This window comes from Cygnus atratus, chromosome 1 (genome assembly GCF_013377495.2).
Source record: "Cygnus atratus isolate AKBS03 ecotype Queensland, Australia chromosome 1, CAtr_DNAZoo_HiC_assembly, whole genome shotgun sequence".
NCBI classification, from domain to species: domain Eukaryota; kingdom Metazoa; phylum Chordata; class Aves; order Anseriformes; family Anatidae; genus Cygnus; species Cygnus atratus.
The window spans coordinates 112,583,932-112,610,698 of NC_066362.1; the positions used below are offsets into that span (position 1 = coordinate 112,583,932).

General features: G+C 39.2%; 1 protein-coding gene across 4 annotated transcripts in view; it reads left to right on the forward strand.

The window, feature by feature from the left end:
* DOP1B (DOP1 leucine zipper like protein B) overlaps nucleotides 1-25,612 on the forward strand; it is a 45,908-nt gene extending 20,296 nt beyond the window's left edge. For 3 of the 4 annotated variants that reach the window (XM_050708115.1, XM_035545663.2, XM_035545665.2), the window contains 23 exons: nucleotides 1,321-1,592; nucleotides 2,385-2,537; nucleotides 3,562-3,662; nucleotides 4,313-4,503; nucleotides 6,192-7,806; nucleotides 8,420-8,531; nucleotides 9,139-9,324; nucleotides 10,070-10,195; nucleotides 11,626-11,760; nucleotides 12,348-12,403; nucleotides 13,222-13,326; nucleotides 13,413-13,479; nucleotides 14,826-14,967; nucleotides 15,367-15,449; nucleotides 15,675-15,784; nucleotides 17,538-17,684; nucleotides 18,101-18,162; nucleotides 19,117-19,245; nucleotides 19,719-19,855; nucleotides 20,207-20,262; nucleotides 20,751-20,900; nucleotides 21,379-21,508; nucleotides 22,194-25,612. In XM_050708115.1, coding sequence (XP_050564072.1) covers nucleotides 1,321-1,592; nucleotides 2,385-2,537; nucleotides 3,562-3,662; nucleotides 4,313-4,503; nucleotides 6,192-7,806; nucleotides 8,420-8,531; nucleotides 9,139-9,324; nucleotides 10,070-10,195; nucleotides 11,626-11,760; nucleotides 12,348-12,403; nucleotides 13,222-13,326; nucleotides 13,413-13,479; nucleotides 14,826-14,967; nucleotides 15,367-15,449; nucleotides 15,675-15,784; nucleotides 17,538-17,684; nucleotides 18,101-18,162; nucleotides 19,117-19,245; nucleotides 19,719-19,855; nucleotides 20,207-20,262; nucleotides 20,751-20,900; nucleotides 21,379-21,508; nucleotides 22,194-22,454 — 4,526 coding nt within the window. In that variant the 3' untranslated portion in view covers nucleotides 22,455-25,612. The remainder of the gene's footprint in view (nucleotides 1-1,320; nucleotides 1,593-2,384; nucleotides 2,538-3,561; nucleotides 3,663-4,312; nucleotides 4,504-6,191; nucleotides 7,807-8,419; nucleotides 8,532-9,138; nucleotides 9,325-10,069; nucleotides 10,196-11,625; nucleotides 11,761-12,347; nucleotides 12,404-13,221; nucleotides 13,327-13,412; nucleotides 13,480-14,825; nucleotides 14,968-15,366; nucleotides 15,450-15,674; nucleotides 15,785-17,537; nucleotides 17,685-18,100; nucleotides 18,163-19,116; nucleotides 19,246-19,718; nucleotides 19,856-20,206; nucleotides 20,263-20,750; nucleotides 20,901-21,378; nucleotides 21,509-22,193) is intronic. The other variant, XM_050708117.1, reaches the window with a different exon arrangement.
* The last annotated feature ends 1,155 nt before the right edge of the window (nucleotides 25,613-26,767 follow it).

Below are 26,767 nucleotides of genomic sequence, written 5' to 3' on the forward strand. Positions count from 1 at the left end.
GAGAGTTACCACATCAGTACGTGTTCTGTGTCTTGGAGCTGAGGGACAGTTTTTCTCAAGCTTTTTAAATGCATATTCTTTTGAAAGCTTTCACTACCAAACTTGTAGCTGAAGGGCTGAAAAGTTTTTGTGGCCTGGAGAGTTTGTGGCAGGGTTCAGGAGTTTCAACACCACACAAACACCCTCACCCCCCCCCCAAAAAAAAAAAAAAAAACACAAAAAGAAGTGTTAAAAGCAAGCAGAGTAAATGGAAAACTGGAGCTCCAAACCATAACAGAAGCAGAACAGCCCTTTCCCTTACTCTCAAAGTTCAAAGGAATTTGATCCAAGCTAACGTATAAGAATAGTCTTGTATAATTGGAGGGCCTGTTTGTGCTGGGAGTTTTCATTATTTTTAGTAGCAGCAGTTACTGGCCTGAAGGCTTGTTGACGAGATGGGCTTGTAGTGAATGGAGAGATAGGAAACTGGAACTTTGGATTCTCTACCTCAATACAAATTTCTGCTGTCTTCCTTGTCAAAGTAGTGATATGCTTATCATCTGCATGGGTGAGCTGCCTGCTTGACATGGACACTTCTGCATATTTTCAGTGCCTTCCACGTGGTCAGCAATGTACTTAGAAGATTTGCTTTCATAATTATGTTTCTTTGGAATATTGTAGTAGGATTATCAATTATTTTTGAAGTAATTTTCAGCTGCACAGCCTGGAGAACAGAGTAAGATTTAAAGGCAAAAGGAGAGAACCTATAATAATGAAGGTCTGGGTTGAATGCAATACAGGACAGGTGTCCATTTTTCGTGGTGGTAAAACAGTTAAAATATTTGGCTTTGTATCCAGAGGTAGGAGTTCATACTTGAGACTGTCTCCAGTCAAGTCCTAATAAAACTTTATCTGATTATTCACTTAGGAAGGGCAAAAGTGGCTTGACTTGCTGTTAGCCGTATCAGTTCCTCGTGTGCTTTATGGTTGCTGAGATGTTAAGCCTCAATGCTACTCCAGAGAGCATCCTTGGATCAGCAGGCTTCTGTTGTTAGTTTTGAAAATGACAGCTGAAAAAACAGCAGCTGTAAAACTATTTGGGAGTAAACAAACTAGAAAGCAGAAATCCATTGGTTAGTGGGTCACAGAGGTCCTGTAAGAGCTTTCTGCTGGAAGAAGCAGGGGAAAAAGTATAGTTTGCTTTGAAGCGAGCTCTTCGCAGTCGGATTTGAGCGGTCGTCTTTGTCTCTGGGTCCTGTGAGCTTGATTGAAGAATTCTTGGAAATATGACCAGGAGCTTTAGAGTATTCAAACTTTTTTTTTCCTTGCTTATCTTCTGAGGAGGTTGTGATGCCAGCTTCCCTCTGTGGCTGAAGTCCTTAATGACAGTATGCTGCTGTGTGAATGACTGCTATGTTCAGAATGTGTCCATCTTCACGCTGCTGGAGGTGATCAACCATTCCCAGTCACTGGCACTTGTGATAGAAGACAGAATGAAGCGATACAAAGTCTCTGGGCACAACCCCTTCCTTGGAAAGCTGCAGATGGTCACACTTCCTCCCATTGCTCCTGGAGTTCTGAAGATCATCTCAGAGAAAACAGATTTCTACCAGGTATCAATACTCTTTTTCTTTTTCCCTGCCCATCTGCACTCTACATCCAGGGATGGGGTGGAGAAGGAAACATTAATAGGAATGTTTGGGGCACTATATTCATGTTACAATGACACTGCTGTTTTTTTGTTTTGTTTTTGCTTCCACAAGCATTTTAAAGCAACTTTAGTCTTATTCATTTACTTCACAATAGGTTGTTCAAAAGTGACAGGTTATTTTTGAATTGCTTTTTGGTTTCTGTGCCCAGATTCTATGGGGTGGAGGCAGTTGATTTCTGATTTGAAGTGCTAGGTTTTCTTAGCCTAAACACTATGCTCTGGAGAACTTTGATGCCACTCAGAGAAGTTTTCAGATAAGAGGCAATATTAGTAGGTAAATGATAACAAGAATATGTCCTCCTCCTTGTTTTTAGTATATCAAAGATGCTTTCCTTATCCTGACCTTTTATTGATATGAGGGTTGGTTCCAGATTCTTACTGTTAATTACTGTGCTTACAGCTGCTGTGCCTGACACATGTATAATCTGTAATGTTTTGACCCAGAAAATAGAAGCAGAAGTGCTTTCCTCAACTTGTGGTGCACATCCCTTTGAATTACCTATCCTGTAATACCAGGTTAGGAATGTTGCATTCCTTTAGGTTCGAGTGTGTGACCTGAATTCTTGCTCTTTGTCAAACTAAGATTTGGAAATCCCTTTCAGTAATGGAGTACTTTTATGCAATAGAAAGCTTTTAAGTCAGTGAAGAAATGATGTTGTTGTTAATATTATTTATTATTGTTACTATACTCTAGAGAGTAGCCTGTGTGCTCTGGAATCAGCTGAACAAAGAGACCCGGGAACATCATATTGCCTGTGTGGAACTGTTCTACAGGCTGCATTGCTTGGCACCATCAGCAAATATCTGCGAAGACATTATATGCCATGCGCTTTTGGATCATGATAAGGTAGGTTCTGTACTCACTGTGAAGACCCATCATCACTTGAGATAGAGTTGTTCCAATGCTTCCTAGACTATATCTGGTCCCTTCCATCCCAGCTCTTCGCTTCCATGGTCCCTCTCTCTCAGAAGTCCAACAGACTCCCTGTCCACTCCACTGCGATTCCCTGGGGCTGATTCATCATGAGACTACTGCTAAATTTAAACCCCAGATGCAAGCTGTATCAGTCAGTGCTGGAGCATTTTTTGTTTTGGCCCAAATAACGTAGCATCTAAAAGCTCGCATTTTTTGTCATTATTTCCAAAATGCCCCAGCCCCATGACTAAGTCTCAAATCATTTCGTCTTGTGTTGATTTTTTCTAAACTTCATATTTGAACCAAACATTTTTTTTAATGTGTAGGTATATGCCAGCATAATGTTGACCCTTTAGTATTTAGTTCTTATATTAAGTAAGCTGTGTTTAAACTAAGCCAGTTCTTAATTACTTTACTCATCTAGTCTAATGACAAAACAGTTCTTTAATAACGTAGAGTTCATTTGTGAGAAGTGTCTTGCACAACAAAACTTACAACAACGTTCTTCAGTGTTGTTTTCGTACTTTCTCACTTGCAATTTTGAAACTTAAGTTTGGAAATCTTTTTAAAACCTTTTAAACAAAATTGCCAGTTCTAAACACTAACTGATATAGCAATGCATTCTTATTTGTCATCTAACTTTCAAACCTCCCTAACACCAAACATAGTCTAAATGTTTACACATTAGAGTCCTGAAATACGTTTTTGGTGTATTGGCATATGTTTTTTTTCTTCTGCAAGCACTGTGGCTGTTAAGTTTTGGTTGTGCATTTGTGGGTATTTGGCATTTTATTTAAGCCTATTGCAAAATGAACAAGTGCTCTCAAACTACCTGAGAAGGATTAGTGTTTGTCTACACAACATATTGTTTTGCTAGAAGTTGAAAAATCACTAAAACTTTACTCAGAGATAAATGCTGCGAAAAATAACATATCTGTTTTGTTTCCTTGCAAAGGGGACAAGGCTGGAAGCACTGTTCAGATTTTCTGTCATGTGGCATCTGACCAGAGAGATCCAAGGCAGCAGAGTAACTTCTCACAATCGGTCCTTCGATAGGTATTTTCCATTTTCACTGGTTTGGACTTATGCTTTGTTCTGTTCTTTTTTTCTGGGCTGGAAAAAACATTTGCTGTAGAGACATGCAAGCAAAAGGAAGATCTTCACTTGCACTATTACTTGTGCTCAATATGCATGGTGCACTGAAGACTGCTTTTACATTCTTGTATGAAGGAAGTTTTTGTAAAAATAGAAAGAGCTTCATGTATGAAGAGTAACTTCAGGCAGACAAGTTCCTGCTTAGCAGACACTTTTCTTTTGGAGCGGGTTAGACTTTTTCCAAACAAAATAGAACCAACGCAAAGGAAAAAATCTTATTTTGGTTTTGAGTGACTTCATATTTATGAGATCATAACTTTTATACAAAAATGGAGACAAAAGTACTAAAAGTCTTTCTCAGTATATATGTGAAAGAACTTTAAAGCATGCTTTTCTTCTACAGTGTGAAAATATGTATGGCCTTGCTCCTACAACTGCATGTGAAGTAGCAGAAAAAATGTGCATGATCAAGCTGTTGGTAGCAGAGATGAGCTATTGGCTGATGCTTGCTTGAACATGCGCTAAATCTGTTCCCTGCCACTACTTTGTTGTTTGCATTAATTTTTTTAGGGATTTCAATTGTTCTTATTCGTTCTGGTTTCTCTGTTCAGGTCTCTGTTTGTGGTACTGGACAGTCTCAATTGTTCAGATGGCGCAATTGGTGCTGCAGCACAGGGCTGGCTGATCCGTGCTCTCTCACTTAATGATGTTGCACGGATTCTTGAACCAGTCCTGCTGCTGCTGCTTCATCCAAAGACACAACGCACGTCCATCCACTACATCAAACAGAAAAATTCAGCAGGTAACACTGTTCTTGGGCTGAAACTGTAAGTGTTGGCATAGCATTACATACTCCTGAACACCTGCTAAAGGTGGTCTCTGAACTGTGAAGGCATCCTATTTACAGCGGGTTGTCTGGCCTCAGTTCTGTAGATTCCTCCTCATCCAAGTACCTTTGGGGATGCCTAACGCAGAGTTCATGAGTAAGTCATGCTAGTTCAAGGCCTAATGACAATTTCTGTTACAGTGGCTGCACCTACACTGTTGGTTTGGATTGCTTCTTGCTTTGCTCTGGGATCTTGTCCCACACTTCTCGTTGCCATTCCCAGATGACCCACACTGCATGTGTATTCACTGTTCGCAGGATCCCTTCTCAAGCAAAACTAAGTCTGCAACCAAATGGAATTCAGGAGCAATTTGGTGATTGTGTCAGTCCAGGAACTGTTCCAGTAGGCAGGATGGACAGGCAAATCTTACTTTCTGCCCAGTCTTACCCTAGCAGACCATGCACCCTCATACCAACTTTCTTTATTCAGAATACATCTCTTGTTAGTGATTCCCCTAGCATCATGGTAAAATAATCAGACAGGTTGTGAAGCACACCTTGCTGTTTTGGGTGCACACACACAACCCTAATTCTGCCAGCTTCTGAAGATTAAACTGTCTTTGCCCAAAGATCATCCATGTTGATTCAAGAGGAGAGCTCACCCCTTGTGGCATACAGCTTGAGGTATCCCATAGCTAGAATGCAGAGAGAGGGATTTGCAGTTGAGGATCACCTCCAGCCACCCAAATTTAGGGATACGGCAGGGAGTCTTTACCTTGAGTGACTAAATTTGACAGTTAGGAAATGTTCATCTTAAGATCTATGATGAGAACTGTTATGAACCACATATGATCACGTGGCAAATGTGGAACAGACAACTAGCGTTACAGAAACCTCTGGGGAGTAGCTGGAGAACACTGAGATGTAAGTACAGACTCAGGGATTGCTCCAAGCATGGAGTCCTGTGAAGGCTGGCAGTCTATTCAGCTGTGGGATTGCTGGGAGCAGTATGGATATGAGATGTCCTGCATTATATGGCCCAAAAAGTCAAGGTTCTTTCCTGGAGCAGATCAGGAAGATAGCATAGAAGTGTCCAGTATTTTCTTTGAAACGAAACTTCTGTGTCATCTGTCTCTTTCATTACTGTTAACCTAGCTGTCTGCTTGCATAATTGTTTTTCTGTCTTGATTGGTAAGTAATTAGATGGCAGACACTTATAGCATCCAAAAGGACCTGTTTAACAGATGCTATACAAACACGGAGCTAATATATTCCTTCCTTGTTCCACAGCATGTAAACAAGGAAAATATTAGCTCTTAAAAGATAATAATAACAATAACTTCAGTTCTTAACCTTCTAATTTCCTTGATCTCAACAAACATTATATGCTCAGAAAGCATGAAGATTATCACATCTAGAGAATCATAGCATAAGAGAAACAATACATGCTTAGGGTTTTGATCCTCTTCTCTTGCACTTAGAGTAGGTTAGTACTGGTCTACCACTTTAAAAAAATATTACCTCAAAAAATATATTTATTTTTTCTCATTTTTGCAATTAATAGACTATTTTTAATCTTTTTTTTTCTTACAATGATTTATTCCATATAGAGGATGTTTGTATAATGCCCATTACATACTCTTCTTGATTTTTTTTTTTCCCAGAGGATATACATCTTTGGCTTCACAAGAAAAAGGCCTCGTTGAAAGAATCTGGTGTCTCTGAGAGCAATTCTGAGGAAAACCTTCCATTGAGCCAGTTTACCACCGTGGATAGAGAAGCAATTTGGGCAGAAGTGGAAAAAGATCCAGAGAAGCCAGAGTTAAAAACTGAACAGTTTGAAAGTGATGCCTCTTGCAATCCAGTAACTTCACATGAGGTAGACGGTGACCAAGATAATAGTGAGCACACGGAATCAGCAGACACCAGCACAGGCCATGACAGTGAAAATACATCTTCTTTTTCTCCTTCTCTGGAGCTGCAGGAAGTGAGCAATGAGGACAATGACAGTGCTGCAGCTGATGGCAGAGAGAACACAAACCATGCAGGTTCCTTCCATGCATCGCTTCCTGAAAGCTCCAAGTCTAGTGTAGCGCTAAACCTTGTGCGTGCTGACTCCGAGAGGACTCAAGCATCCGAATCTCTGTCAAGTGATGAAGAGCTGGACTTGGAGCTCCAGGAAATTACCAGCTCTAAGTTGCTCAAGCAGCAGAAGGAAAAACAAGAGATGATTGAGGCTCTGTTCAAACATATGCTGTTATATTTGCAACCTTATGATTCCAAGAGGGTATTATATGCTTTTTCTGTTCTGGAGGCAGTGCTTAAAACAAACCCTAAAGAATTTATTGAAGCTGTAGCTAGTACTAGCATGGATACCAGTTCCACTGCACATTTGAATCTTATTTACAATCTCTTAGCTCGCCATCAGGAGGCTCTTGTAGGGCAGAGTTTTTATGGCAAACTTCAGACTCAGTCCCCAACCATGTGTCCCCATTCTCTTCTAATAGAATTGCTCACTTACCTCTGTCTCAGTTTTCTGCGCTCATATTATCCGTGCTACTTGAAGGTTACGCACAGAGATCTGCTTGGCAACAGAGACGTTCAGGTAAAAAGCGTGGAAGTCTTGATTAGAATGATGACCCAGCTGGCTACCATGGCAAAGGCAGCAGAGAGTAAGAATGTAGAGTTCATACGCAACTTGCTTGGAAGATGCAAAATTCAGGAGTTTGTTCTTCTTTCTTTGTCTGCATCTATGTACACAAGTCAGAAGCGGTACGAACTGCTTATGGCAGGTGGAGTTCATAATGTTCCTGAAGAAGATCTTTTTGAAGAGAGCCTAATCAATTTTGGACACGATCAAATATGGAGTGAACACCCTCTCCAGATTGAGTTGCTGAAGCTTTTGCAGGTACTGATTATTTTGGAGCACCATCTTGGACAGACTCATGAGGAGCAGGAGAATCAGCCAGACCTCTCCAAGGAATGGCAGCAGGCTCTTAATTTCCAGCAGGCTATCGGTGCGATGCAGTATGTCTATCCGCACCCGATAACTTCACAGGGATTATTCGTCTCTGCTGTTGTTAGAGGTTTGCAACCAGAGTATGGCTATGGGATGCATCCCACTTGGGTAGGCTTAGTCACATCTTCCCTGCCCTATTTTGGAAAGTCTTTAGGCTGGACTGTGGCACCATTTGTTGTACAGATATGTAAAAACCTGGATGAGCTTGTCAAACAATATGAAAATGAAGCTGTGAAGACATCCGTGAAAACATCTGCAAGGTAAGAGTCCGCAGTGTGGGATTTATTATGCTGAAACTTGTTTTTAAGTTCCCCTTACTACAGAGTAGTGCATACTAACTTACTCATTTAGCACTGTAGCTCCCAGAGTTTGATTCTCAAACCCTGCTGCATATGCAGGCATCTGTCCCTTGAGCCCAGATGAGGTGGATGCAGTACTGTCGCAGTAGGATTCAATGCAGTTGGATGAAGAGAGGAAAGGGGACCAGCAGCAAGAATGACCAGCAGCTGTGATGCTGCTTGCCATCCAAGTACAAAGAAGTGTCCAGTTCTGACAAGACTCGGGATGTTGGAGGACTAGCTGGGGATAGAGACCCTGCAGAAGAAAAATAGTGATACTGTTGAGAACAGTCAGTAAGTGAAAGGAGTAAGGAAAAATAATTGAACATTAAAGATTTATGGTGAGGTGGGGAATTCTGTTCTTAAAGATCTAGACAAGGAATTGGGGTTGTCCAAGCACAGTTTGTGTATCATTTGTTCTGATATTCCAGTATTCCTTAACTATTGAGTAGAAATAGATCTCTGTTGGAATTTTTACTCATGGAAATACTGCTTGGCCTGCTAAGCTCTTTTATTTTTGTTTTTTCCTCCAAAGCTTAACCACTAAAAGAGAGAATGTTACGCCTGATTACCCACTAACCCTTCTGGAAGGTCTGACAACTATTGGTCACTTCTGCCTTCTGGATCACCCTAATCAAACTAAAAAGGTAACTGCTTAATGTCTACCACTTGCTTGACATCTTGGCACCAGTTCATCAAAGCATGCATCCCTTCTTACTCAGAGGTGACTATAAGTCGTAAAGGGGAGCTTGAACAAGAAAGATAGCCTTAAAGAAGCCTGATAATACATCAAGGAAGTGAACTAAGTAAAAGTGTAAGGGAGGGGGACTGAACTTAGTTCCTTCTTATTTGAAGAAGGGAAAGTTAGTTTTAAGTAAATTGTTCATGATGATTATAGTCACACAAATACTAGTGGTGTGCAGCTTGTCTATAGTTGCTTTGTCATTAACAAAATGTTCTGGTTTTGTTTGAGTTGATAACATGCTTTCTGATGTGTTCCCTACATTTTTGTTCTCATAATGTCTGGCATAAGAGCAATGGCATCTTAACAATTTTCAAGACAGATGGATTCTCTGTGTCCCAAAATGGTCAACAGCAAACTCAGTAGACTTTAACAGCAGCAGTATAGTTCAGAAATAGAACAGCTGAATTATTTTTAAAGTTGTCATTACAAAAGTCTCCTAATTACAGAACGAGAGCACTCCGTGGTGCATAATACAATATATTTTAATATTCATATTTTTGCTTTCCCAGTCGTCATTAGCCGAGCCCGCAAACCTGAGAAATGCTAGGAACGCCATTTTGGAAGAATTGCCTCGTATTATTAATACCATGTCCCTTCTTTGGAGCATTATAAAGAGGGAAGACTCTCAGAAGAGACCAACTGACTTCTTTGGAATAACTAAAGGCTCTTCCTCAGCATACTTTAAAGCAACCAAAGTAGGAGTTCTTTTAAACTGCTGCATATCTCATCATCCCTGTTGTCTCCTTCCCCCTCCCCAGTGTATTTTATGTAGAGTTCGTGGGAATAGCTTTGTCAGTTCCAGAATGATACTGGGGCATAAAGAATTTTTGAAGAACTCTTATGAGCTCCTGACTTGCACAGTATCTACAGTATCTTCCTACAAAAGTAGATTTTTACATATTCCTTCTGCCTATTCCGGTCCCTCACCTGACCTTTTTATTTATTTATATTTATATTTATATATATATAAATAATATATATAAATGTGTGTGTGTGTGTGTGTATATATATATATATATATGTTTGCTTTTTTTTCTATGAGCTTCTGTTACTTATTGCTGTAGAGCTAAACAATTGTCTGCACCTTCTGCAGGCAGTAGAGCATGTACCTGAGGGAATACAAATACTAGGCTTTTCCCTTTTTCTGTAGATATTGGTAAACTATAGTAGTGAAAAGTATGTGTAGGGGAAAAAACAACACAGTAAGTTTTTATATTTTGTTGTCTGTTTTCTAACATAGGTGCTTCCCTTCTCCAAGAAGGATACATGTAACTCATAAGCGAATTAGCAAAACTGGCCTGACTGCCAAATATACAAAGAGATTCTGTTGTTACTGTGTATTTTCTGAACATCTTTGGAAAAGGAAGAATATTTTAGACTGCAAGTTAGCCTTTACCTTCCGAAGTTAAAAGGAATATTTTCTTTTTCCCCCCTCCATAGACATTAAGAACTAAAATACTGGACTTCATGAATCCATTGACAGCACAACTTGGAATCCAGTTGATGGCAGCAATTGCAGCAGTGTGGAATAGCAAGAAACCTCATAGGAATCAAAGTAAAATGAAGGTGAAACTAAAGAGAAGGAACCCTTAGGTTTCCAATGTAGAGGCAAATGTTGCATTCATGCAATCAGTTTTAAACTCTGGACTTGTTTATAGGTTGCTTGATGGTTGTTTTTTCAGTGGTGGTGGTTTTTTTTGTTGTTGTTTGTTTATTTGTTTTTTACAAGTGACAAAGGCAAATCTAAAATGCTTTTGTTTGTATGTAATTCCACAGAACATCAGGGCTACAATTAAACCTAAGTAAATAATCAGATAAAAATGACAATCTAGCAGTTTGTCTGACAGTAATAACCATTTTTTATTCAGTACTGGGTTGTAATTTTAGGATTACAACTTGCCAATTTTACTTTAAATATCTTGGATCAGCTCCATTTCCAGAGAAAGTTTAGAGATGTAATATTCTCTGTAACTAAGCATGTATTCTGAGCAGAAGATCTTTCTTTTCTGCTTCTGTTTGGGCATGCTGAAATTCATACAATCATAGAATCATCTAGGTTGAAAAAGACCTTCAAGATCATTAAGTCCAACCATCAACCTGACCTACCAAGTCCTATCATTAAACCACGTCTCCCTTAGAGCCACGTCCACCCATCTCTTAAATACCTCTAGGGATGGGGAATCCACCACTTCCCTGGGCAGCCTGCTCCATTGTTGACCACCATTTCAGGGAAGAAATTCTTCCTAATATCCAGTCTAAGCCTCCCCTGGTGCAACTTGAGTCTATTTCCTCATGTCCTATGACTTGTCACCTGAGAAAAAAGACCGACACTTTCTTTGCTGCAACCTTCTTTCAAGTATCTGTAGAGAGCAATGAAGTCTCCCCTAAGCCTACTCTTCTCCAAACTAACCCAGTTCCCTCAATCGCTCCTAATAAGTCTTTATAGTCCCTTCACCAGTCTAGTCCCTTCACCAGCTTTCTTGCTCTTCTCTGCACACGCTCAAGCACCTCAATATCCTTCCTTTAGTGAGGGCCTCAAACTGACCACAGTACTCGAGATGCGGTCTCACTGGTGCTGCATATGAGGGGATGATCGCTTCCCTGGTCCTGCTGGCCATGCAATTTCTGATACAGGTCAGGATGCTGTTGGCTTTCTTGGCCACCTGAGCACGCTGCTGGCTCACGTTCAGCTGGCTGTCAACCAGCACCCCCAGGTCCTTTTCTGCTGGGCAACTTCCCAGCCACTCTTTGCCGAGCCTATACCACTGCATCAGGTTGTTAAGACCCAGTTGCAGGACCCAGCACTTAACTGTCGTCATAAAGGTGTTGGGAGAAATCTGTCTGTGGGGAATTTTTGCATGGTTGATTTAACTTCTATCATTTAAGTTTTGTTTAAGTAATGATATTTGAGTTGTTACACGGAAGGCTGCTTTTCAGGTTTGTGGTTTGCATGGTACAGTGATCTGACAGATGTGTTTTTTGTTTTGTTTCATCAGATTCTTCCAGCAGCTAGTGCATCGCAGCTTATTCTTGTGGACTTAATATGTGCACTTAACACATTGAAAACTGATACCATATTACATCTAGTCAAAGAAGTAGTCAAGAAACCATCACAAATCAAGGGTGAAGAGGTAACCAGGAAGATAATTTTGTTTTCTTAATACATTGGAATAGACCTAGAGTAGCATATGTTAGATGTTGTTAGAAGGAAAGTTACTTTTTAAGTGTGAAATTTTCTTTTGTTCCTGTTATATTTTCCAGAATGTGGGTTTCTGTAGTCAATCAGTGTAAGCAGATTCTTTAGAATATTTTTGCTAGAGAAGTTGCTGGTAATGAAAAGGTGGAGGGTCCTCTTGATATTAGAGATGATGACTCAGTGACATGTTTCTATTCCTTTACCCTTATCTGAACAGTTAGAAGTACTTTATGCTGACTCTATTTTCCATTTGGCTTTCGAGGAAGCCTGTACTGCTAGCCATCATGGGAGCTCCTACAGCTCTGAAAAACTGTAGTGGATATTAGAAGTAATGTGACTACTTTTAAACAGGGGTCCTCTATTAAAGCTCAGAATTGCCTTGTACTGTTGTATAGATAGTTGTATCGTGGCTGGTCACCTGCTGGAGTACCAGTGGCTTCTTAGAAGTGTTGTGTTTTCCAGCAGCTTGGGCTTTCTGTTCTCCTGAGAGCAAATAACTGCGTTTTTGCTTTTATTTTTCAGAAATCCTCTCTTGTAGATATTCCAATGCTGCAGTTCAGTTATGCTTTCATTCAAAGGTAATTTAGTCATATAAGATCATTTTCTGTTTTACTCAAAGTGTTAGGATAACAGCTAGCATTGCTATTTTTGCTTTACTTTGATCTTCGTGTCACAATGTCACAGAACACCTTTGCGTAGGAAATGGTTGTTGCCACTTCATTGTTAAGTGACAGATAGACAAAATAACTGGGCTATGACATTTTTTTCCATTGATCTGTTGATAATGCCAGTCCGAAAGTCTCATTTCATACTACTAGAGCAATATACTTCAGACATCTAATTAGCAAGACACTTGTATGTGTTCTTATGACCTTTCACCTTATTTGGTCTGTGTTTCCAGAGGAATCAATAGAGAATTCCTTTTCAGAAAGGCACAATAAAATTGCTATGGCTGCGGTCTGTGCTGGACATTTAGTGGGTCAGACAGCTGATTGGAAATATTCCTTTAATCAAACTTTTCCTCATATACTTGCCTTTTCTCATATGGATTTATTAGACCATACAATATACTGTATGCAATAAGCAATGGAGATGAAGTAAGCTGGCAGGCAGTGGAGTTAGATAAACTTTATGCTTTTTCTTTTCCCTGGAGAACCACCACTTTTACAGTGCTGGCATACTGCACGTGCTGCTAGCATTTACTGATGCTAGCACACACATACAGCGTGTGGCACCAGATACTTAGACCATACTGCTGGATCAGTTAGGAAGGCGCAGGATCTGAAGGGCTGATATTGATGGAAGCTTTTGGGCCACCAAGTTACACATGTATGTAGTTTTTTGCCTTAACTCTTAACTTCTGACTTGGGTGTGTTTGGTGTTCTTTTTTTGGTAGACTGCCTGTCTCAGCCTTGCAGGAGAACTTCCAGTCCTTATTAGGACTTCTGAAGGAGTCTGTGCAGTTGAACTTGGCTCCTCCTGGACACTTTCTGCTTCTCAGGTACTGCATGAGAGAGAAGAAGGCTTATGGATGTATCGAGTAGACCTATCCAACTGCTAACTCAGATTGAATTGATTTTCCCACAGTACTCTGAATGACTTTGTGACTAGGACACCTACGCTAGAAAACAAAAAAGACCAAAAAGACTTGCAGGTATAGTCTATATGTGTATAACTTTTTCTTCTAGTTCATACATCTGGCACTATTTATCTAAGTAAAAGTGGAGATGGCCTGATGTGTACTTTGTGTCTGAGTTCACCTGTCTTTTTAGAATGTTTGAATGTGCATTCACGTGTTATAACTTACACCCAGTAAATATGGGGAGACTGAAATATGGGAGACATGATGCATGGGATGTCTCTAACAAAATGTTGTCAAAAATGCATGAAAACACAGTGGCAACTGTGGACTGTTCAAAGCTGGATGATTATACAATTATACGGTTATCCCTGGATGATTATACGATTTTTCTCAGAGTTCAATCATAACACAAATCTGTTGGTCATGAGTTCATGTCATGTGGGTAAGTATTGAAATCTCAAAACTATGTAGGAAAATTAGTAGCATAATTTATCCTTGAAGCTCATAGCTGGATTTGCCAACGTAAATGACTATCGGCTCGTGTTTATTTAAAGAAGGGGTGGGGCAGAGCAGGATTCTCTTCCTCTACCAACTGTGGTTTCACTAGAACAATTTAAGCACTACCCATGTAGGTGCAATTTTGGCTCTGAGCCAACCTAACGCTTCTTATGAGGTGAGACAATGTTATGGCTATGGTACTTCTGCTTCAGAGACTGGCCAGCGAAATGGCAGTCGTTATAAAATGGACTGTTTTGCCATCTTATCTTTTAGCTTCTTCACATGACCTCTGCTTTAATTTGGGTACTTGGGATTTGGCTTCCCTAGAGTGACTGGCTTTTCATTTCACTTGGAATAAAATGTGCTAAAACGTGACTATGAATATGGTTTGATGGGCTGTCTGTCTTACCCCTAACATAAAGAATTGAATATGGACAGATGAATTTCCATAAGACAGAACTCAGCCTCACTTAATGCTCTCTAAATATGGAAGGAAGAAAAAGGAACTAGGAGGTTTCAAAACAATACAGGCATCTGTATGCCATTTATGAGGGGCTGAACAATTCAGATATGTCTGTGATGGATGACATCTAATGCAGAAAGTGTGTCAGGACTGATGCTGAACAGATACTGTATTAGTAGTAATGACTTGCATGGAAAATTATTACCAAAACTTCCATGCTAGTCTAACTTGATTTTTTTTCCTGCTTCCCATTTTCATGCCTTGCTTTATTTGAAGTGAGCAGTAGCTTATCTTGAGCACAGATAAGTAAATAGATCAGAGAAGTATTTATGTTTCTAAGATATAAAAGCACCTATTTTTGATCTTCCTAACAAGTTCCATGTAAAAAAGGACTTCACTGTATTGCTCAAGTAACAGTAGGCTTCATCTGATGATGTATTGTCTGGTTATTTTACAGGAGGTGACCCAAAAGATTTTGGAGGCTGTAGGGACTGTTGCTGGTTCTTCTCTGGAACAGACTAGTTGGCTGAGTCGGAACTTGGAGGTGAAAGCTCAGCCTCAGATTTTACCAGATGAGTTCAACATTGAAGATATGAATGGTAATGTGATTTCATCTGACTTTCCATTGCTTTCTCTCTTCTGCTTAAGTCAGTAAAGAGTACAATGTGTCAGTGTGCTGTTTGTGTGAGAAGCAAGTAATACAGATGAAAGTAAAAATATTCATTGCCCTCCACTAACAGTGCCAACTTAAGTGGGTTTACTAAATATCTACATACTGTATGTAATACAGAGGAGAAGTTATCACAGGTGCATGCAATACATGGGACAGAACAGCACGAGGCATGAAGTATGTCATTGTGGCAAGATGCCCAGGAGCATTTCATTGTAATACCAGCATGCAAGAAACAGTTCTGTTTGGGAAGAAAATTAGCAAACAGCAAAATTTAACCATGTCATGTCTGAAGTCAAAACTGAACGATTGATTTTGCCTCTCGTAGATACTTCAGTGGCACCATCGTCAATGGTTTCTGCCTCTGCTCCTTCAATATACAGTGTCCAAGCTCTTTCACTCCTTGCAGAAGTAAGTAGGATCCAGTGTTCCAGTTGCTGTTCTCATCCATGGTTATTTATTGATATTATTGAGCAGAGGAATACATTAGGTTTTTCTGATAAACTAAATGGGAGCTTAAATATTTAATGAGGCATCCCATGAGCACACACATCCTATCTCTAAACACAGCATGTTTCTCCCCTATGTGAGAAACACCTACTATAGGTTTAATGAGACATTCTTTTCATTTTTAAGGTTCTTGCTTCTCTTTTGGACATGGTTTACCGGAGTGATGAGAAGGAGAAAGCTGTGCCATTGATTTCCCGTCTGCTATATTATGTATTTCCTTATCTACGCAACCACAGGTGACTTCTCTCTCAGCACGTCTGATTTTTATTAGGTCTGATTTTGACCACGCTGTAAGACTTTTGCTTTTCCTTCTTCTCAGGAGTGCCTAATAGTGAAGGGGAACTGTAAGAGTTGGAGATCTGAAGTACAAAGTCTCATACAAATAATTTTCTAATTTGGTCATCAGCTGTAAGGAACAGACAAACATGTTCTCCCCTTCCTTTACCTTCCTGTACCATGATCTTTTGATCTAGAAAATTATCTGTAGTCTCCCAAGTGAAGGTTTCCCCAACAAAGGGAAACTTCCTTTATGAGCCATAGTCCTGTAAAACTGCGCTCAGAGACTTTTGTCCTGAATGACACCCCAGAAGAACTTCTTTCTCTGCTCACTGTGGAAAATCTAGGGAATGAGGCACAGTCAGTTAAAATAAACCTCTGAGACTACTTTTCACCACCCTCTTTCTGCTGTTGACACACACGTGCCTCCCGAACGGAAGAGCACAGGTAATGAGCATGACTACTAGGTAGATTTTGCAACCATTACTGTGCAAAGCTGCTCAGATGTAGAATCAGTGAGCCTGTCAGCTATTCTTAAGTTCTCTGTGCCTTAGTTTTCTGATAATCTTGTAGTTACAGGACAAGGGATAATGGCTTTAAACTAAAAGAGGGTAGGTTTAGATTAGATATAAGGAGAAAATTCTTTACCATGAGGGTGTTGAGGCACTGGCACAGGTTGCCCAGAGAAGCTGTGGATGCCCCATCCCTGGACGTGTTCAAGGCCAGGCTGGATGGGGCTTTGGGCAACCTGCTCTGGTGGGAGGTGTCCCTGCCCATGGCAGGGGTGGTTAGAACCGGATGGTCTTTGAGGTCCCTTCCAACCCAAACCATTCTGTGGTTCTACAATTTGAATGATGAGCCATCCTCTACAACAGGGTAATACAAAACTTCCCTTTTGGGAGCATATCTTGTATATCCAGTAAGTGTACACTCTGCCCTACCAAACTCATGCAGCAATAGCAGACATTGCTGGGTTTTGCATTGAGTTATGATTCTGTGCTTTTAGAATGATTTTCTTGACCATTCTCTTTGCTGTAATGGACAAACAGAATTCAGGGTAATGATGACTATGTTTACGTTAGCAATTTTGAGCAGTAGTTTAGTTTTGAAGTGAATGCTGTGATTTGCCTTCATTTGGAGGACCTTGACTGCATCCCTTCTCAACTAAAAGTCGTACTCCTGTTAGTCTGAGTGTCACCTCTCCAGCCTGAAACCTGAGTTCAGCCATGGTCAGAGCAGCTGCTGTAGCCAGGATTCCCAGGAAGCTGTTTGGTGTCTGTGTCCTCAGCAGAACGAAGGTGCCAGAGGACAAGCGTCAGTTCATGGAGGGTCCCTTCTCCGTCCTCCTACCAGTTTATGCTTGGGCCCAGCACTCATTCACTGCTGTGCCTTGCCGAGCCTGTTGACCAGTTTGGAAATTTTCTTTTGGGGAGTTTTGAACTACACCTGTAGTGGAGACAGGCAGTGCTGTGAAATGTCTAGTCCAAAAACATCTCCCTAAAAAAAGGTACACTGGAAATGTGAGGAGCTTCTGCACAAACTGCTTTGATCAACAGATCTCCTACTGCTATGAGCTATGAGATAATGTAGACATAGCCTACCTGTTACTGAGATAATTTGGTTAGAAGTTCTGGGGAACCCAGTTAATTTTCTGAGTACATAAATGTAACTTTTTAAAGATTGATATTTATTATTATTGTTTTCTTCCCCCAGTACCTACAACATTCCTAGTTTTCGTGCTGGTTCTCAGTTGCTCGGCTCATTGAGTGGATACGCCTATACCAAGCGAGCCTGGAAAAAAGAAGTTCTCGAGCTGTATATGGATCCAGCTTTTTTCCAAATGGACACTTCATGCAATCAGTAAGACGTGAGACTGTAGCGCTCCAAGATTCTATTCTATGATTTGCAAAGAAAGGTTTAAAGGAGAATGGGCTAAAATTGGAAATTCTCTTTAGTGCATTCTTACAGAATCTAATAACGTTAAAAATGGGGCTCAATAACTTATTATGCTAAATGGATTATAAACACTTAAATTTTCTTTATGGTGCAGAAGAATGAATGTGTCTCATGCTGATAACTCCCCTTAGTGATTTGAGAACTGCATATAATAGAGCTGAAGGACCTATAGTGTAGTATGCGTTAAAATACGTAAGATTCTGCATTCTGAATACACTTTGGAAACTCTTTCCCAGTATGAAATATTTGACAAAATCTTTTGAGGTGAATCTACACCAAAGCTTTCTCTGGTTGTCTAATTCCTTCTATATCTTATCCAGTTGGAGATCCGTTATTGATCATCTTCTAACACACGAGAAAACTATGTTTAAAGATTTGATGAGTAAGTACTAGCTACTGCTGACTTATTTCTACATTAATTTGAATTGTATTTGCTTTTCAGCTATTAGTTGTATTTTTAATAATGTATTGATAAAATGCAGAGAATGCTGCATCTGCATAATTGATCGTTACCAACTTTATTCTCTGCTAAAAACTAAATTGAACAAGTTTCCTAAATTGACTCTGTATTTTGGTAATGTTTAAAACATGCCAAACAATGTTTAGAAGTATTTTTGTTCAATAAACATTAATATTGGACTCCTGCAAGCACATTTGACGGTAATTTTAAGTTCTTGAAGTGTGACTGTAGCAACTGTTGCCTGTTAGAAAGTGAGGAGACTTGGGCTAACTCTGCATGCGTCTGTGTACTGCATAGAGCTGCAGGAATGTGGTGCACCTGTGCAGAAAACCTTTGAGCAACATGCTTTGATCTCTAATTCAAGCTTGAGGACAGTGCAGAAGAACAAGTCCTTGGGGAAGAGGCAGGTTTGGACCCCTTGAATTTGCCTGGAGCTTTGAAAGCAGCAGCAGCTTTTGTCCCTTTTTCAGACCTTTTAAGAGAGTAGCTGAAGGGTTACAATACAGAACTGTCAATTCTTTAATGCACTTTTTAAACAATATATATTTTTTATCTTACCATCTCAGTTTTCGCTCAGTAAGTCTTGAGAGCACTCCTCTATGGATTTAAGAGGCTGAAAAGAGAAGGAGATTCATGCATGTTAGGACTGAGATGGCCTGAAAATACTGGGCAGCCTCATTTGAGCTGCAGTGTTTGCTTCATGTAATTTTCCCACTAGTGTGAGTAGATCTGGATCAACACCAATACATTATTCCAATCCGTAGACCTAAAGAGAGTTTATATTTTTAAAATATCTCAGGACATTGAAATTATTTTAATCCCAAATCACAAGAAGTCTTTATATGGTAGATAAGAAGTAATTCTTGTATGTTCTAGATATGCAGAGCAGCGCCTTAAAACTCTACCCAAGTTTTGAGCAAAAAGCAATGTTGTTAAAGCGGCAAGCTTTCGCTGTCTTCAGTGGAGAAACCGATCAGTATCATCTGTATCTTCCTTTAATACAAGGTAAAATTTGTGGTCTTTTCATCTGCCTTTTTTATTCAGCTGTGATACATACATAAATTGTGTTAGAAAGCAATGTCATACTTCCATTTTTTTAAAAAGAGTTCTTAAAATTTATGATACTATGAATCTCTGAATTCTACCAAAAACAATCTCATTAAGAGAGAGACAGGAATCTGCATAACCAAAGCCTTTGGCCTAGAAATATAAATGGAAACAGGATTATTTTGTGGCAGTCTACCAGCCACTCTTGGGTTATTGCTCCCCTCAAATGTCAGTTTTGACATAATTTTGTCCAATATAAAAACCCCTATGTTTTCAGACTTCTTCTGAATGACATACTTGTTAATAGAGTGCAAGGGACTGAACCTGAAAGCAAAACTTTTATCCTGTCACCTTCTATATTTTTGATTTCCTGAAACAACACATGTTCAAGAAAATAATACTTTTCTTCACTTTTTGAATGTTTATTTCAGAGCGACTGTCTGAGAACCTCCGGGTTGGACAGACTTCTCTAGTTGCCGCACAGATGTTCCTCTTCTTCAGAGTTCTTTTGTTAAGGATTTCTCCTCAGCATCTAACCTCATTATGGCCAATTATGGTGACTGAATTGGTAAGGAATAAGTAGTAACTTGAAACTAGTTTGTCTTTGTTTGCATTTTGTCTTTTTCTTCTTCTGAGATATACCCATTGTTTGAAAAAGGAAATGTTTTCAGAGTTCTACATTAGTTTGATAATTTGGGAAAATAATTAACATTGCCTTTAGGAAATACCTTTTTGACTGATGTTGCTGTTGTTGCTAATGTAGTGTCTTCCATGAGTTAATAACTTGTTTCAAGTCATGAAAGTAAACCAAGACCTTGCTATTCCTTATTTTACGTACACTACTATGTGAAGCATATCTTTTAATGGTTGAGTTGTATGAACATTTCGGCATCCCCATAAATTATTTATTTATTTAAAGATTCAGACATTTCTACAACTGGAAGAAGATTTAACTGAGGAAGATGAACCATCAAAGTAAGAACTACCATTTCTTTGAAAGCTTGTGAAACTTGTGAAAGCTGGTAGCAATTGTGCTTGCTCTGTGTCTACTTTTTTTTACATTTTTCCTCAGGGATAGGAAAGAGACAGCAGGACGTTTTGTAATTGCAGTCGTGTATTTCTGGCACTGGTGAATCAGTTTAGGATTTTTTTTCAGCAGCTAAAATAGTTCTAGATGCAAAAAATGGTACTTAATAGTTGCATACAAAAACAGAAGAGATGCAAAGTAAGTGTTTTGGATATTTAACATTTTGACATTTTCTTCTGAATATTTTAGATACCAGTTTTCTGCTTACACCCTCTTCTTATATTAATCCCAGTGTTAATACAGACAAAAAAATAAGGCTTTTGTTGCGCACAGATACAGGTGCACATTTGTGTAAACGTAGATGTTTTCCTTTAGCTTAATGAAAAATGTTGGATTTGTGTTTTAATTGTGCATTTCTCAATTGTGACTAACACAGAAGCAACAGCAAAATAAGCAAACAGAAAGTCTCAGGTGATGGCAGTGGATCTGACATCCAGCAGAATGAGCTGTCCTTGTACTTATCAGCTTGTAAGTTTTTGGACACAGCACTTTCATTTCCACCCGACAGGATGCATTTGTTTCAAATGTAAGTCTTCTAATTGCTTAAGTGTTCTCCAAGTCATATCTGTTCTTGTCATTTAAAGTAGTTTCAGATATATTTTTTTCTAGAGTTAATTTTTTCATTTGTTCTTTTTACAAGTGCAAACATTGATGCAAGAATAATAGTAATTTGGGGTATTTAGAAAAACACTTTGGTCTTGTCAGTGTAAGAGGATTTTACTTCATTTGAAGATTCCCTCACACAGGAAAATGTAGAGAAGGGAAAAACAGAGATTGCTCTTTGTTTTTCCTTTGCATACACTTGGGGATTTTTTGGAGCCGGTTGCATTTAAGTACTGACATGATAGTAACTTCCTTGTTCATTAAGTTTGGCTCTGGTGATAGCACAACATTATACGTATGACAGCTCATTCTGTGAACAAACCAGTGCTCTGCTAAACTACATGTGATTCAAATGGAATTTTTCTACCTGTCTTCTTATCAATGTATTCCATTTGTTTCAGGTACAAATGGGCATTTGTCCCAGAGGTGGACACAGAGTCATCTGATGTGACTTCTCATTTTGTAGAAAATCATCAAGAATGCAGACCACATATAGTAAGAATCATGGATCTGCTAAAGAAGAAATATGGGGTAAAGAAAAAATGCTTTATTTGAGTCCTTTTTTTTTTCTTTTGAAGCTGTTAACTTACTTTTCTAAATAAGTGGTAAGATTATAAGTTAGGCAAGAGGTTTTTAGATATTATAATAATATTCCTGGGGCTTTTAAAAATGCATCTGCTTGCTTTCATAAATAGATCCTGAAGATGTCAGATTTCTTTTGAGTGTGGAGTGGCAATTTTCCTTGTTGTTCCCTTAAATCTGCCCACAGGTTTAAACAATTTGTCTCAGACAGACAGGACTGGTATTTATGAAAACAGCATGCTGTTCTTTGGCAAAAATAAAAATGCTTACCATAATAGCATTTTAAATTACCATTAAGGTTTAGGAGTGATACTTACAGAAAAAAGGAATAGAGGCATTACTTGGTATTTATGAGTTAACTCTATATTCTGCAGCTGTTTGATATGTGTTTCTAAAGGCTAGTCTAGATTGGCAGTATTCTGAAAGTGTAAGACTTTCATTTAATGGCAGCTCAAACCTGAATGTAAAAATAACTCAGTATAGCATCTATACAATTTATATTGTGATAGAGCTGCAGGCTGTGGATCTCTCAGTATAAAACCAAGTGTATAGTACAGGCTTCAAATAAGCCATATTTAGTAGAACATTGTGTCAGTACAGAAATGTTGGTAAACCTTGGTTTGCATGCTTACAGGAAACAAACAACACTAACGAGGGAATTTCCAAGAGGCACAAATTTCCTCTTTTGAACTTCCGCACTATATCAAGCATCACCCAGCTTATGCCCTTCTTCAAGACTCTGTGTTGTGCATTTACAACAAATGGGAGTGAATCCCAGCATTCACGTACTTCTGCATCTCTCTCTGTGGACTACGTTGGCAGTAATGGCATAAAGATCTTGCAACAGCTTGAAGAGAGCGTTGAATGTGACTTCCTTGAAAACATGGAAAGTTAAGCTGCATGTCAGATGCTTCACTCGTGGTGGATAAATAGCAAAAAAGATATATATATATATATATATATACTGCAATTCTTCTCTTTTTTTCGCCAGTTTTGAAACTACATTTGGGGTTTCTTCCTGCTTTTCTGCAGTGTACTTCTTTCCAGTTGGTGTTAAAAAGCAGGATTCTTCAGTTTCTGGGGAGGCGGGAAGGAGGAAGTGCAGTGTAGTAGTAATTTACCATAGTTACTGTATTCTTTTTACTTGTTTTCAATGTGAAGGATTAAAAAGATATCGTAAATAATGGAAGAATATTTTTGAGTTGGTGAAGGTAGCAACTCTACCGTTTATCCAGCAACTTCTCAAGTAAGTACTTTAAACTACTTTTGGAACTGTGTTCTGAAAGTAAATTTGAGGAAAAAAAATAATATTGCATGTCAGCGTACAATCAGTTTGCAGAAGAGCCATTTCATGATGCTAAAGCCCCCTTCTATTACTCCCTTCTTTAACTTGTCCCGATGCTTACCAACTTCTAAACAAATCATTTAAATTTCAAACAGATGTATTTTATAAGTCTTTGCATTGTGCAAATAACTGCAAACTTATCGTGTTTGTAATTTCAGCTTTGTATTATAATAGCATTCTTCAGGATTAGTGATTCCTAAATAAAAAGCAAACACATGCATAAAAGGCAAACCTATGCAGTAACATTTTATAATTTGCACTACTTTGAGGGCTTTTGATTTTAATTTGTTTATTAAGAATATTCTAATTCAGTTTTTAAGTGAAAGAACTTTTGTTCTTTCAGCGCTTAAGATCACTTTGCAACTTGTGAAATGCAGTTAAATGAAGATAATCCTGTAAAAATATAAATTACTGTAGACTGACAGCCTAATTAAAGTGAAAAGAAAATTCATTTTTTAAAGGACACTTTTTATACAAACAGATGTATTTGGCTGTTCCTAGGTGTTAACAGAGGTCGGGAGGTCATTCTCAGTGCCATGACTACAGTAATGTTCCATGTGCAGCTTCTTCCGGTGCTGCACTGCTTCCACCATCCAGGACATGGAAGAGAGAGATTAGTTCTGCCACCAAACAGTGAGGAGGTGGACTCCACTGAATTTTCATATTTAGTGGGTTTTCTGAATGAATTTGCAATGCTGATTTGTCTGAGAGGGAAGTTCGTCATAGTTTTTGTGGTGAAAAGTTTTGTCTGCTCTTTTATTTAAACACCTTTGTTTCTAGAGAAATGGGTTTGTTAGATATGCCTGCAGACTGGTACGTGCTTCTTGTGTTATTTGGAATACCACAACTGAGGTAAATGTACTTGGTATTGGACTTCATCATTGTTTTCTTTTTTTCTTATTTAAAAAAAAAAAAAAGAAGAACATGCCAAATGAATGGTTTAATGTCACTGGGTCATGAGGTCAGGGATTTTTGCAAAACTCACACAAGAAAGACAACGTTATTCTGCAGTGTTTTTTACCTATGGATGTATGAGTCCATCTTTGGATTATAAACTAAAACTATGAAATGCTGAACAACATGCTTTGCTGTGATAATACTGTAATGCTGTATGAAGGTAACATTATAACAGGCTTATGCTAAACTTAGTTTCTGTGAATTTTTACGGTAAGGAAAGTAACAGACGAGTGTAATATTGTGTAGTCACTAGACTAGGAATGTGAATTACTTGTATTCATGTAATTTATTAACAATCTGCTGCTGTTGGAATAAGCACAAGTGCAAAAAAAATTGTTTTTAAGCATCACTTGAAAATTGGAGCAGGATATTTTTAAAATAATTTTGTTCATTACTTTCATAAATACAGTGATTTTTTAAAAAAGAATATTGCTGATACTCAGGATGACTTGGTAGTTTTACTTGCAGCTTTCTATTGGTTGCATTCCATACTTAGGGACTTCTTTTAAAATTCTGATGATCTGCTGCCAAATCTGCTGTTAAAAATCTAATACAACTTTTTGCCACTGAACCTTTTGCTTTGCGTTCTCCTATAATGTATAAACCTGTGTCTTCACTTAATTTCCTCACTAACTAAAGGTGGTGAAGCAGTAACTTAGACGGAGGGTTTTGTCATCCTTCCCTTTGAAAGGGAATGTCCCATTCTGGCTGCATGTACTTGGGACGTGCAGGGGATCAAACATCAGTTACTCCTCTGCCCCACCACCCAGGCAGTGGTGGTGAGCATTAAAACTAGAATCTGTGACCTAGGAGCATAGAGCTCTCTGACTTCTAAGATGATGTTACCTTCTATAAAAATACCACCTGCTTCTTCTCTCGTGCCTTCTGTGCACACTTTTGCCTTTGTTCTGTGGTTCTGCAGATTGCTGCTTTAAATGGCCTCGGATATTTGGCTTGCAGAAGCATTCTACTGAATCAGAGTCTAATTCGTCAGAGGAAAAAGTCTTTTAAACTTAGTAAATAAGCAGATCTTGTGTCATAAAAGGGATATGGACAAGGAGGAAAGGACTCTAACTAAAACAGTCCTACTTGGGTGGCAGAAGCTTGCAGCTAAATAGGTCTAAAGGTATCTCTAATACTTTAACTTTATTCCTTTTCTATATGGGACTGACTGTGGGATTTTAATTTTTACACTACTGCTGTTAAATCCACAGGAAGGAGGAGGTTGTACTACTCTAAAACTGGTACTACCAAAGCTGTTTGGGTTAACTGTGGACACATCTGAAAAACTTTAGCCTCAAACTCAGTACCAAGAGTTGGAGAGAAAACGCCTCTTCTGTGTTGTGTAGTTTTTGCTTGTTTTCAGAATAACTAAGCTTAGCTTTCCCTCTTGGATACTTCAGCTTTGGGATAGCATAGCAACAGTGCATGATACGTAGAGGGAAAAGTATTTAAATATTCACAAGAGTTTCCTTTTCCTGAAGGGAAGAAAAATACAGTTGGTGCAACCAAGATAACTGCCAAAGAATAGCAGAACTTTAAATACGGAGCATTGAATAATGGTTAAGTGTGTTCTATACTACATTTGAATGTAATTCTTCTAATAATATTAAATGTTATTTTGAAATACCTCTTCAAATGCAGTTCTCATTTTTAGACTACCTTTACTGCTCACAGACCATCTCTATTTTTTCTCTGACTCTGTAAAAGCTCTCAAATCTGCACTCAGTGCATGATGGCTTAGTCTGGATCCCTGCAGTAGTGTCTCTGGGCTGGCCCATGCACATTCCCACAGGGAAGGACTGCACTACCACCTCCCCAGTCTTCTCATCACAAGCCCCTCCAAAGTCCCCATCATTCACATTCCTGATCTTTCCACCCTGGGATCCCAGTCCTGTGCTGTTTCCAGGTTTGACAAGTTTCCAGGATTTCTGCGCCCTGAAGAAGCAAGTGGAGCTAGCTGATGAAGGAAGTTGCTGTTGCAGCATCAGAGGATTGCTGACCAAGCGGCTGACAGGCACTGGCCGCCTGTTTGGAGGAAGTGCCTCTCCCCAGGGAGTTAGGGGCTGCTGCTGCACAGTGCATTCATTCTCTGTGCACCAGAGATTTCAGAGTTTCAGGCTCTATGCTTTCGTATATTCAGGTTAAATACCCTGAAGGTACTGCCTCTTCATTTGGAAGGAAGAGAACTCTTCCGTACAACTGAGCTTGAGAAGGCCTAAGGCTAGAGAAGTATGGTTTCAATGACTTTGATGTATAAGCTGCTTTTCAGATTTCACCCTTTCTCCTGAGTCTTTGCACATCTTTCGTAAGGTAGAGCATGTATCTTGCACCTGAAAAGCTGCTAATGTTTGGTTATACTGGGTATGTAGAAAATCATTGCAGTATGTTGCATGTTTGCTGAGAAATGCTGTAGTGTAGGCTAATTTAGTAATACTGAGGCACTGAATGCCTCCTAAGTACCTGTTTAATCAAATAAAAATCAGCAGGGCTGGCCATTTAGGTTTGGCAGTAACAACACACCTCCATCTTTTGCAATTACTATCCCAGGGCAGCTTACCCACTTATTAAATGATGGCTGTCTCCTGATGCTCCGTTTCCAAAAATTCAGCAGGAGCTAATGGCAGCCATGACTGCCCAACAGACCAGGTCTCTCGGTTCCAGTCCTGCAAACAGAGCAAAGGAGTGGCAGGAGCAGGCTGATGGAGAAAAATGTTTGTTCAAAACTGATGGCACTTCCAGGTAGAGGTGCCTGAGGTATGTTTTCCATGGTAACTCCCAGAGCAGGGGCCTTCACTGCAAGCCCAGGGCTGCCAGTAATCTCCTTTATGTTTATGGGAAAGCTTGCTAGGCCCCACCTCAAAAATAAATAAATCACGAATTATAGGCTTTTGTTGAAGAAAGCA